General features: G+C 36.1%; 1 protein-coding gene across 7 annotated transcripts in view; it reads right to left on the bottom strand.

Moving 5' to 3' along the window:
* The window catches only part of pex5la (peroxisomal biogenesis factor 5-like a), a 72,970-nt gene that overhangs the window by 32,474 nt on the left and 27,855 nt on the right, over nucleotides 1-12,641 (bottom strand). For 2 of the 7 annotated variants that reach the window (XM_083567188.1, XM_083567189.1), the window contains exons 2-3: nucleotides 11,062-11,201; nucleotides 4,026-4,130 (exon numbers count right to left, since the gene is read on the bottom strand). The exons of 2 other annotated variants lie outside the window; for them this stretch is intronic. In XM_083567188.1, coding sequence (XP_083423314.1) covers nucleotides 4,026-4,130; nucleotides 11,062-11,181 — 225 coding nt within the window. In that variant the 5' untranslated portion in view covers nucleotides 11,182-11,201. The remainder of the gene's footprint in view (nucleotides 1-4,025; nucleotides 4,131-11,061; nucleotides 11,202-12,641) is intronic. 3 more of the 7 variants (XM_083567190.1, XM_083567192.1, XM_083567191.1) reach the window with 2 other exon arrangements.

Below are 12,641 nucleotides of genomic sequence, written 5' to 3'. Positions count from 1 at the left end.
AGATGAGACCAAAATAGAACTTTTGGGTCATAATTCCACTAAACGTGTTTGGAGGAAGAAGAATGATGAGTACCATCCCAAGAACACCATCCCTACTGTGAAGCATGGGGGTGGTAGCATCATGCTTTGGGGGTGTTTTTCTGCACATGGGACAGGGCGACTGCACTGTATTAAGGAGAGGATGACCGAGGGCGTGTATTGCAAGATTTTGGGGAACAACCTCCTTCCCTCATTCAGAGCATTGAAGATGGGTCGAGGCTGGGTCTTCCAACATGACAATGACCAGAAGCACACAGCCAGGATAACCAAGGAGTGGCTCTGTAAGAAGCATATTAAGGTTCTGGCATGGCCTAGCCAGTCTCCAGACCTAAACCCAATAGAGAATCTTTGGAGGGAGCTCAAACTCCGTGTTTCTCAGCGACAGGCCAGAAACCTGACTGATCTAGAGAAGATCTGTGTGGAGGAGTGGTCCAAAATCCCTCCTGCAGTGTGTGCAAACCTGGTGAAAAACTACAGGAAACGTTTGACCTCTGTAAATTGCAAACAAAGGCTACTGTACCAAATATTAACATTGACTTTCTCAGTTGTTCAAATACTTATTTGCAGCTGTATCATACAAATAAATAGTTAAAAAATCATACATTGTGATTTCTGGATTTTTTTTTTTTAGATCATGTCTCTCACAGTGGACATGCACCTACGATGACAATTTTAGACCCCTCCATGATTTCTAAGTGGGAGAACTTGCAAATTAGCAGGGTGTTCAAATACTTATTTTCCTCACTGTATATATATATATATATATATATATATATATATATATATATATATATATATATATATATATATATATATATATACTGTATTTACTGTATATATATATATATATATATATATATATATATATATATATATATATATATATATATATATATATATATATATATATATATATTTAAATAGTATTTTATAGTATTTTAGTATAGTATAGTATTTTACCAGAGATTCTCTTTTAAAAAATAAAATGAGAATTCCTTTTACAGTGTAGTTTTCATAGTTGCAACAGAGTCAGGCTGGATGTTTCTTTAAACAATCACTACTGATTGTGAGCACTATATGCATTCTGCATCTGTCAGTCTTATTTAAAAAAAATATTTAACTTCATCCTCTAATTGCCAGCATACCACAAGTAGAGAAAGAATTTTACAACTATAGCATCTAATTAGATAATTTTCTCTCTGCATTTAATTAAATCTGCACATAATATGAATAAAAAAGTACAGGTGGCATTGTGGCAATCATGAGAAGGACGATGTATGTCCTAGTAATTAAAGTGAATTATCTCACAGCCTTAATGTAATTTGGCAAAACATTATCGTTGCATCCACAGGTAATTCTATGCAACCTGTCATTTGCTCCACCTTACAGTTTGAACTGAGAAAAAAATTAATACCCAAATTAAATAAATTTTATAGAATGATGTATGGGTTACGCATTGACCAAGGTTATGCATCACCTGATCACCCAAACTGCCTACACGTTATATGCTGATGTACCCCAAGTTAATTCCAGAAAACAAATAAATATAAACAAGTCTATTTTAATGCTGTCTTACCTAGACAACGCAAAGGTTTGGGAACACAACTGCACACCTATTTCTGTAGTGCCCTGTTTCTCTCACAACATCAGGCTGTGTTCTAAAAACATAACCATTCATTGAGAATTAACTAAAGTTATTTTAAATGGAATTGAAGTTTTACCAGCTGCTAAATTAGCAAGAGATTCATATCACATCTAATTAAACTACTGTGTAAAAAAGAAACATGACTAACACGTGTTAATATTTATTTTGGGGTAAAACAAAGGGATTGTGCATGCTAAGGCATTGCAATAACAAATGTAAAAGAGTCACAAACCCATGAGCATGATGTGGGTCATCAAGGTCATATACTTAAGTATTTAATTAGGATGGGCTAATTAGTCCAGAATAAATTTTACTCTTTTGGGATTTCACCAGAGACATTCCTTTGATGTCCTGTCTTGCTGGGTCTTTTTTTTTTTACAACTCTAACTGCCAGTGTGCTCCATAAAGTGCATAATGATGCTGCTTACCCTTTCCACCCACAGTAAAATCTGTCTGGATGTGAAAGGCCACTTAATTACCTATGTTGCCCAACAAAAAGCATGAATAATGTTTCCTTCTACTCTCATAATTATTACAGGAGCATCTCATCATTCATTCTCCTAAAGAGGCATTTTCTAGAGGACATGTCCGCCTATTGCCTTTGTGAAATCAGGTGACGCTTTGGTCCTATATTTTTCCTCTTTGTTCCTGCAAAGGCCTCTTTTCCTTTGTTTACACATGCTGTAGGGCAAATCCAGAATTATGTAATGGAAAAGCTCAGCTAATTGTGTCGCTTGACTGTGGTTCCTATTGCGATCTCTAAGATATTGTTGTCAAGGGATACCAGGAGCAGTGAAGCTGGCAGGAGTCTTAAGGGACAGAGACAGGGGTAGCAGGGCAGGAGAAGGGGTTAAGGAGACAATCATTACTCTGCTTTTGATAACAGCAGGACTTTACTTCCTGCAATGCATTAATATTATATTTCAGCAGGACAGAATTTCCTAAGAATACCCTTTCTTACCGTTCTCTTAATAGTAAAATTTACATTACCTGTATTTTCCTATCTTTAAAAGTAAATTAAGAAAAAAAATGTATCACTCCTCCTGACTTTAAGAGCTGGTATTCATTAGTTTTTGGATTGGAATAAAAAGAAAATGACACCTTCAGACATTTATAACACTCATGATTTAGAGGTGTATAAGTAAACCTTGTCTGTGCTGTATTGATTGTTTTAAAGGTCAACATCTCTATTGACTTTTTAACAAAGTCAAACACCCAGCATTGCATGACTTTCTCCCAAACGCGCTTCATTTAGTGCTTTAAAAATATAGACCTGATGTGAACGTGCCAGAGTAAAGCCTGACACCGGTACCAAGTTGTGTAATATCACATTTTCTTCCACAATGTGATCATTTAAACAAAAACTAAGCAATCACTTACAATGGATTTCTAATAAATAATTGAATCTCACTTAGTCATTACATGTGGCTGTTGATATACAAACATTACAATACCACATAGATCACATTATAAAACATGTTGCATGCACAAACATAAATACAACAAATTCATAGTGCACTCTACTCAATTAAACAGCAAGTTAGCATGTTTGTCACACAAATTACACAAACGGATTTCACACCTACAAGAGCTCAGCACACACACACACACACACACACACACACACACACACACACACACACACACACACACACACACACACACACACACACACACACACACACACATATTAGAAGTTTGAACAGCATTGAACATTGCAAATGACTGAAACACACAAGAAACACACAAGCAAACCTAGAGTGTTATGGGATAAACCCAGACCAGACACAGAGAGGCAAAGGAACTCACTATAACATAAACATACACAAGATAGACTGCTTAGACATCTAAGGAATTTGGAAAAGAATTTCATGCTGTTACATACACAACTATAGAATGAAACAGAGACCAAGGTTAGCTGCTTATGAGGTGTAAAAAACACATTATATTAGGCAATGTAGTACTACACTCCAAAATTATTCCTCTTTTTATTTCATTTCACCACTTATATATTATATTATGAAACAGGCCTGTCACCTTGTTGTGCTTCGTAGAAGTTAAGTTAGAGACAAACTCATACCAGTAGTCCCAGTTCTGCAGCTAAGATAACGTACATGTAAGCATACTAAAGAGCTCCATTTTAAACCCCATAGAGCAGCTCAGAATGAAACAAAAACAGCATGTGGGATTTAATTAGTGAGTTTTGATGGGAGACAAATACTATGAGTAGGATTTAAAGTAGAGATTACAAATAGGATGGTCAAAGCCTTGCCATTGGTTAAATCCGATCCAAATAGGCAAGATCTTTGACCCTTAGGGTTGCTGCGATAATTCTGCCCACCTTGTTGGTCACCGTGAGGAGGGGTTTGCCTTCTGGGGACGCCTTATTGGGAATCTCCTTCAGGACCATGGCAACGGCTTTATCTGCAGCCCTAGAGTCTTTCCCCTACAACAATGAAATCAACAATGACTTGTGTCAGGAAAAAAATGTGCAGATATTCCAGTATAATAATCCTTCTAGGGTGTTTATTCTATAATGTTGGCCATCATACACACTTTCCTTACACACGTCAGTCTGTCTGCTGAAGCCAAGGCTGGGGTTGTAGAAGCAAAGCAAATATCCTTATATTATCCATATTATCCATAATGTAAGGTTTTACATTATTAGTTAGCAGTCTAGAAAGTGAGTCATTTCTGAACTCAAGCCATCACCCTTGGAACAAGGAGTCTGAGTGATTCAATAGGTGGTTAATGTAAGCATATCAGATTGATCCCAAAGCCAAACTTTATTATAGAAAACAAGCAATAAGCAAACTGGAAAACCAAGTCACTGACTATAAAAAAATAATTGTAACTATATGAAATTAAAGTAAAATAAAAATAAATAAATAACTGTGACATGGCAGTGTTGAGCTACACAGATTATCCTAACAGGAGATAACAAAAGTGGTCAAATATAAAACTGTAACAGAGTGCATTGCCAGTGCCTACTTCTTATTAACATCTGCTTCAACAGCTTTCATATGGAGAAGACAGAAAATAATTGATTTTGCCTTGCATGTTGTATTGCTACTTTACTTCAGGCCAAACTTACTTTCCATTTTAAATGCTGGAAATCTATTTTTAGGGAATTTGTGAAATGCGGGGCCTATACAATTTCAATCTAGCCCAAATCTATGATATTTGACAATGACTTAATAAAGTATTTAAAATATATCTACTTTCTACAAGCAGATGTAAATTGTTAAATGTAAACACTTTTGATTACATTTTGTACTGTTCAATTTTGTTCACTTTTTCTTGTCACAACAGTTTTACTGGCAGAGGTATTTTGTGTTTTGTCCTGCACTGTTCTGTGTTGTCTTGCACTGTCTTGTGTTGTCTTTGCACTGTTTGCACCAGGTTGCACACATGCACTTTATGTGTTGAGGACACTTACTAGTCCTTAGCCCTGTGTTTTCTGTTTCTGTGATTATTGTTGTATGTAGCATCAGGGTTCTGGAGGACAGCTATTTATGGTTGAAATGACAATAAAAGCTTCTTGACTTGACTTGACTTGACTTGACTTCTCATGAAAAAACATGTATTGACAATATTTTGAACTTATATTTCCAGTATAGGTATTTACAATTTATCCCATAAAATTATTCAACTGAAAAAAACTTAGCACTGATATGGCTTATTTTCCTTTTTAATACATTTATTTCATTTTAATAATATAGATCTAACATAGGACAGTGTATTCTCATGTAAAGACTACAAAACCTCACCTAAAAATTTGCATAAACCAAGTAACCCAAAGTGTAAGTTACATACATACATTTTACAAGGACAAACATCCAGTGAAATCAATTCTCCTAAACGTTACATATGTAAGGTAGACATAATTTACTAGGCATAAGGGCATCTCCAATATGCTGTAAATGTAGAACAGGCAATGTTGCTTGCTCAATATTAAATTATATGATGAGGTAATCCTTTATTTGACAGTTGCCATTATAGCAGAACCAATTGGTTTAATTTAAAACTGCAAAAGAATGCTTGAATTAATTAAAGAAATTGTTTAATAAACATGTTTTACAAACCTGTAAATGTCAGACACTAACACAGCAATGCCTAAAGTATCTTAAAGACTTAGATTGGCTAGTTTTACAAATGGATTGAATACATTTGAGAATAATTTGAGTACTATGTTACATATCTAAGTATAACAGTATAAATTGAACCACAGTGCAGCCAGCCTAATTAACCAAATGGTGGTATTAAACCACAGTGCAGCAAGCTTGATTAGCCAAATGTTGGTATTAAATTTCTGCAAAATAGACTAGAGTTCAGTAGTTCTGGCTTTGATATAAGCATTACAAAACTTTGTTCTATTACAATTATCATTGCAATTTGATCTCCTATAACAGCTCACCCCACATGCTCCATTCCTTTGTTAAAGACTTGTACAAATATTCCATGCTGCACTACTTCTGACACTGTTGGCAACAGAGTAATAAAGAACTTTGTAAACACGTTATGTATGAATAAACAAGCCTTCCCCCCCCTTTTCTTTTAAAGTTTTTTTGTTAGCAACAATATACAAATAAATTTACTTGACTTCCCTTCCATTATTATGATTAGAATCTGTTGTGCATTTATGTGGTATCAAAGCGTTTTCAATAGCATCTGGAATATACAGTAGAATAGTGACAATTGTGCATAGATGTCAAATTGATGTAACAAATATAACTAATCATGACTTGAATGAATGACCGTTATTTTCATAATGTATTAGTCTTCAATAGGATGCTAATAATATCTTTGCCTAATTTATATGTGTTTATTATATTAGATAAACCGTTCATCTAACAGAATAACAGCATAAATCAAATACAGTTTGCTTAATCATGCTGCATTTTCTTGGACTTAAATGTAAGCTTTTATTGTAGTGGGACAGGCCAAGACAGAACTGCAGAACTACTGAACAGAAAGCTCCACTCAAAAAAACCTGGCAGCTTTGGAGGCATAAAGTGCACGCTGAAAATTTTCATAATCTTAATGGGCCATTACCAAACCAAGTTACCCTGGCACATACAACTTTCCCTGCATATCTACAGTATAGCAACTGAACTTAAGGGTCTGATATAGAAATAGATACATAAAAGGGAAAAAAACAGCCATTGGAATTCCACAAGACATAACAGCTCAATGAATAATTTGATAAGTATGAAGAAGTATGAAGGTGATGTAAATCATATGCAACGGCCTTCCCATATACTTACCAACCCATATGAACACCTATGAAATTTGGTATTATTTGGACTGACACTGGATGAGAGATTGTCTTCTGGAAGAATAGTGTTGATAGGCCCATTCCAGTTCCACTTGTATAGTCATAGCCAAGACACAGTACTGGCATACTGCCACAGTACTGGTATACAAAACCACTTAACATTTAACATTAATGTCACACTGCTATAAGTTTCCTAATTTAAAAATAGGGAACACAGTGAGAAAGGAAGTGTAATGCCTGCTGCTTGGTCAGTGTTTAGTTGCCATATTGTCCTAGGATTATGTAACAGCAGTGTGGATAATGGCTGTTAGTTGCAGCTTTCAGTGCTGCCTCTGGAACACAGTTTCCTGTACTCCATATTGATGCTCCTCCTCAAAGAGAAATGATTAAACGGCTTTGATGCTGCGCTCGCCATAAATTAGCTTGGTTCAAGACACAAAGCCATTAGGTGTGTGTGTAGCATAGCGCTGTGCTGGGACAGCCAGGAGAAGTGAGGTATAGCCTCTCTTGAAATTAATAGGGAGCTATTAATGAAGCCTACAGAGACAGATGTTAGGAGATGTCCTTGCACAACACTATGCAGTAGTACATCCAAGAACCTGTCGCCTGCCTCAACCCCTCCATGTGGAGGAATGATTCACCATCCAAAGGCTTTAGGTGTTTGTAAAAAGCTCCACACAGAGCAATTTCTCTTATGTAATCCCCTTTTAAGGCTTTCTTTAAGGACATGTGTATATGAATGAGCAATTCATGGTGCAGTGTCACAAGTGCTCTGCTGTAGTGTGTTTAGAGTAACTGTTTATAGAATGTGTCCACCATTCCACTTAATCTTTTGAATATGCCTACAGATATGAAATAGGATTGAACAGGGTTGAGGGACATGTTTGCCTTAGTCTCTTCAACGTATAGTAATATAGAAAATGTAGCCTACAATCAACTTAGCAGCCTGCACTTTGCCATCAATAGTTGCTGAGGTGTTTTTCCCAACCTGAACATCCACAATACATGCTCTGAAACTACTATTACCAACTGTCAAAATTGCTGTAGTCAGCCTTGACTTCACAATGACTGCCAGAAATTCTGCAATTAGAAACACAGTGCAAATGCCAGGGGAGCAAAAAATACGATTCTATATTTGTTGCAAACTCTGATTGGCTGAGCCATGGTTAAATCCTGAATATACACACACATGTGAATGCATCATTAAAATTGAATTCTATATTAATATGATGGACTTTAAAACAAAAAAAGCCCTTTTTCAGTTAATAGAATACACTAATATTCAATATTCACACCATGCCTGTTGTGTTCTTTAGTAACCAAAATGTTCTGTTAACAAACTATATTGCATCATGGAAGAACTGTCTATTGTGTGTGCATGACAGTGTACGTTCATGAGACTGCCTATAATACCCTTTAATATGTAACTTAACCACTTACACACCCCCTCATGCAGTTATTAAAGAAATGCATTGGCAAAAAAAATATTGATCAGTGAGGTTACATTGGAAATGTATGCATACACCACTCATGCTCACTTATACTGGGAGTCAATTGACTAAACTTGCCCCTTAAATTCATATAAGCAGCAGCTGTAATGTGAGCTTTAGAACAGTAACATATGCAGGACAGTCACTAACATCTGCTCAAAAAGCTGCTATCAGATTATATGAAAGGGGTATCAATCTGCTCATACCAACACTCCTCTGGTGTCCAACAGGGCTTAGTGTTGGGTGTGATTCTGTTCTAACTTTCCCTTCTGTTTTTTTTTGTGAGGTCATATCGTCACGTCTTCATACCGCAGACACTAATGCTTCTACTTGTGTCTCAGCTTGCTCATCAGCTGTACATTCCCGATGATGCATCCCCATGTCAAAATCCTGTGATCTGCCCGGACAACTCAAATCTCACCATCTGTTACTGCACACAGCCTGGTTGTAACCATAGACAACCATCTTTTCTTCTTGCCTCATATCATTAAGTTGACTTGCTGTCATTTCGACACTGGACTGCTGCATCATGTTTTTTTGCAGATCTGCCTCTGCATGGATTCCAACCTCTGTCTAATGACCCACAATGTGGCTACATGACTTTCACCTCTCTAAGTTTCCATTTTTCACTGCCTTCTTCCACTGGTTTAAATTAAAACACTGATGCTTGCCCACAAGACCAAAATGCTCCTGTGCCAACCTACCTTAAAGTGCTTACACAACCTGCTCTGAACTACAGTCACTCAAATATATTAGCACTGCCCAAATGGAACCACTATCTCTCAAGTTGCCAAGAAGACATATATTAAAGGATCTTTTCTCTCCTGGCACCTGGATCGTGAAATAAAATTCCCCATCAGAGACAAACCTGTTTTCGAATTAGGATTAAATAGCTACTGTGTCATGAAATACGTACTTAAATTAGGTATTTCTTATTTAAAACAGTGTTTTATGTCTTGTATTTAAATCTCCCCAACAGGGTAAAGAAACTCACCACAAGTCTAGTATACACACAAGAAATAACAGTATACTTCTGAGAAACAATTCAAATATTGTTAATACTTCTGGTAAAACCAGCATGTACTCCATACAAAACCCAACAACAAAAATAAAAAAGCAATCAAACAAGCAGTAGTAAGAAATAGTTGCACAATAAACTAGTATATGTACATGTTTATAGAAATAGTAAGAAGAACATGTATTACTAGGTCCCCCTTTTACAAAGCAGATGTGCACATCTCAGGGAGTTTTTTTAAATTCAAGAAATTATCTCATGATTGTTAAAACAATAATCTTTTCTGCATAGTTTTGGAATATGTTTCTTTACCCCCCCCCTGCTTAGATTATGTACAACGCTATATATAGCTGAAAGCACTAAAAGAGTTCTTGAACACATTTAAAGTTTAACACCCGTGTTTAACCTGCCACAGAAGAACAATGCCAAATGTGGCAGAAAGATTGCATTCACGATGTACTAACTTTAAATTGCCCTTGCTTGCTTTCCTCTTTACTGTGATGTCTCAACTGCTCCAGTGAATATTATAACATCAAGACAACCTGCTCTGTACTCAGAGGTTCAAGATGAAAAAGGTTTGGAATAATCCACCTCCTCATTAACAACATCATTATCTTTTTTATATTTAAGGTAAAGTATTTATATTAAAGACCTGAGAACCTGAGTACAAGTATGTTTTAAAACACTTTTTGGTCCTCATATACAAAATTCAATTGCACATCATTCTAAAAAAGAGTTCTGTTTACAAACTTGTACTTGTAAATTAAAAAAATATAATTGTGAATGTGAATATAATTGCATGTAAAATAGGGGTCCTCAAAATGAGTTGCCGTTGTGTATCATTTGGATCATAAAGCAAGAAACTTGTCACAAATGCTCTGTTTATATGATAGTAGCATCGGATAACACAAACACATTGCCTTTTAAATATTAACCCACTTTATAATGGAAATATTTCATACAGAGATGTAAATAGGAAAAACTATGGAAAATTTCCAAGTGACAGAAACAGACTTTATGATGTATAGTTTTTTTAATTTTTGCACTTGATCATAATTTCCAACAAGCATTTTTTTTTTTTTTGCACTTACTGGCTGAAGAGCTACAAATTGCACAGTATTAAGAAAAATAACAAACGCTTTGTTTGTTTTTGAAAGACACAGTCTTTCATAAATTCAGTCATAAGCGGTGTCCCGTTTTTAGTTAAACAGGGCACAGCTTGAAGATGATAGGTGAAAAACACCTTCCACCAGCAAGTACTCCTCAAGTACTTCTCAAGTACTCATTAGGATTAACAGCAAGTTTACCTCAATTTAACAAAGTGTTTGAGATGATATATACTGCTGTAGGAAAGTAGCAAGACAGAGAGTTAAACCTTTCAGCACTTTAAACATTGATGGTCATAATATAATGGTGATCTTGGTCTCATCATACATAACACATTCTGTCACATGGCATTAGGGTGATCATATATATGTTTTGCGGCTTGGTTTTTTTTTTTCCCCCATGAGAAGCCTTCCGCCTAGCCACCCTACCAAGTAGCTCAGAGAACACAAGTGCTTGTTGTCACATGCAGGGAGTCACCAGTACTTGCCTGAAATTGCTGTGGCTCCTTTACTGTTGTCATAGGTAAGTTTTTGTCTTGTCCTCTCCTCAGGGATGTCCTGTTCTTTGTAATGACATTTGCTCTCCACTTGTAAATCACAGCCTTCATGGCCAGGTCTAGTTATGTATCTGAAGGCAAATACACGTTAAAAGCCTTTTATTACATTCTGATGCATGATTTCTTAAAAGTCCTAACACAGTCTTCATTAATTTATTTGGAGTTCAGCAACATTTTCAAGGAAACTCTGCACATAAGGCACACACCCTGAAAGAATTACATGTCCATTGCATGGCACCATGCGCACACACACACACACACACACACACACACACACACACACACACACACACACACACACACACACACACACACAAACGTGCACCTGAATGTGATTTAGCATTACCAAGCCACCAGCATCATAGAAGGAATTTGTACATTCTGTAGACATTCCGTACAGACATGGAGAACATACAGAGAAAATACACCCAAACTCAGGGTCTAGGAACCATAGAGCTACACTGCTACCTGCCGCACTGCCATACCTCCTTATTATCTTCTCTTTTTACTTTAAATGTTTGTAATTTAAAGTGTCTTTTATAACTAACGTAAATTGCAATTGATGCACATTTTATCAAACAACAGTGAGCTAAAAAAAAAGGCATTTTGTTTATTACATATTCCTTCAGCAATATTGTGGTTATTTAATTTAGCAGCTTATCAAAACAAGAGGAACAAAAATTAATTGAATGTATCATAATAATTTAGTGGAAAAATAATTGCCACAACACAAACTGCAAACTGATTTACAACCAAAGATGATAAACAAGTCGTGGTATAGGGCTCATCCATTTATGTGAAGTAATTGGTTCATGTCTCAGCATGAATAAAGTTCAGTGAAGAGGGAAACAGATTCTCCACACTTTTTTAAGCCATTAATAATACAGAATAGCCATCAGCTTCTTGAATAAGTACAGCTCTCTTTCTTAAGATTCTGCTTTTTTTTTCAGTAATGAAATTGAATGTATTGTTATTTTTGATTACGGAGTATACAATTCACTGGATAAATCCTGATGTCCAATAGATCCTGCTTTTGTAGATAACTGGCTTTTCTGGTTCAAAACACATTGCAAAGCACTTAGACCTTGTATATGTCCTGCACATTCTGCTAACTTTGATCCCCTTATGCTTTGCCAGTACGGCCCATTAACATTATTATTTTTGCTGGCCCAAATATCTTAACATGGACCAACGGTTTCTGAAGTCCTTAATTTTTTTCTAATGGGTTTTTGGAGGCTACATGTTCTTTGAAGTCTGTGTCACTTACTTCTATGACGCTCTATTGTTTCTGTGGAAACATACACCATTGGAAAGGGGAGAAGTGCAGATACGTACACAGACTGGGTGCTCTCAGATAACCAATTACATCTCAGAAGGACTGACCATGAGCTAACTTCTAGAAAGGATAAAGGAACTGCCAGTGCATCTCAGAGCACGGGTTTCAAATTTGCTCATAAAGATGTGGCAGTGACTCACAGTAAAGAGGTCTCACAAGGCTTTGACTGGCCTTT

The sequence above is a fragment of the Silurus aristotelis genome (assembly GCF_946808225.1).
Source record: "Silurus aristotelis genome assembly, chromosome: 2".
In the NCBI taxonomy this organism is placed as follows: Eukaryota; Metazoa; Chordata; class Actinopteri; order Siluriformes; family Siluridae; genus Silurus; species Silurus aristotelis.
The sequence above is the reverse complement of the archived record's forward strand: the minus strand, read 5'-3'. Positions and strand labels throughout refer to the sequence as shown.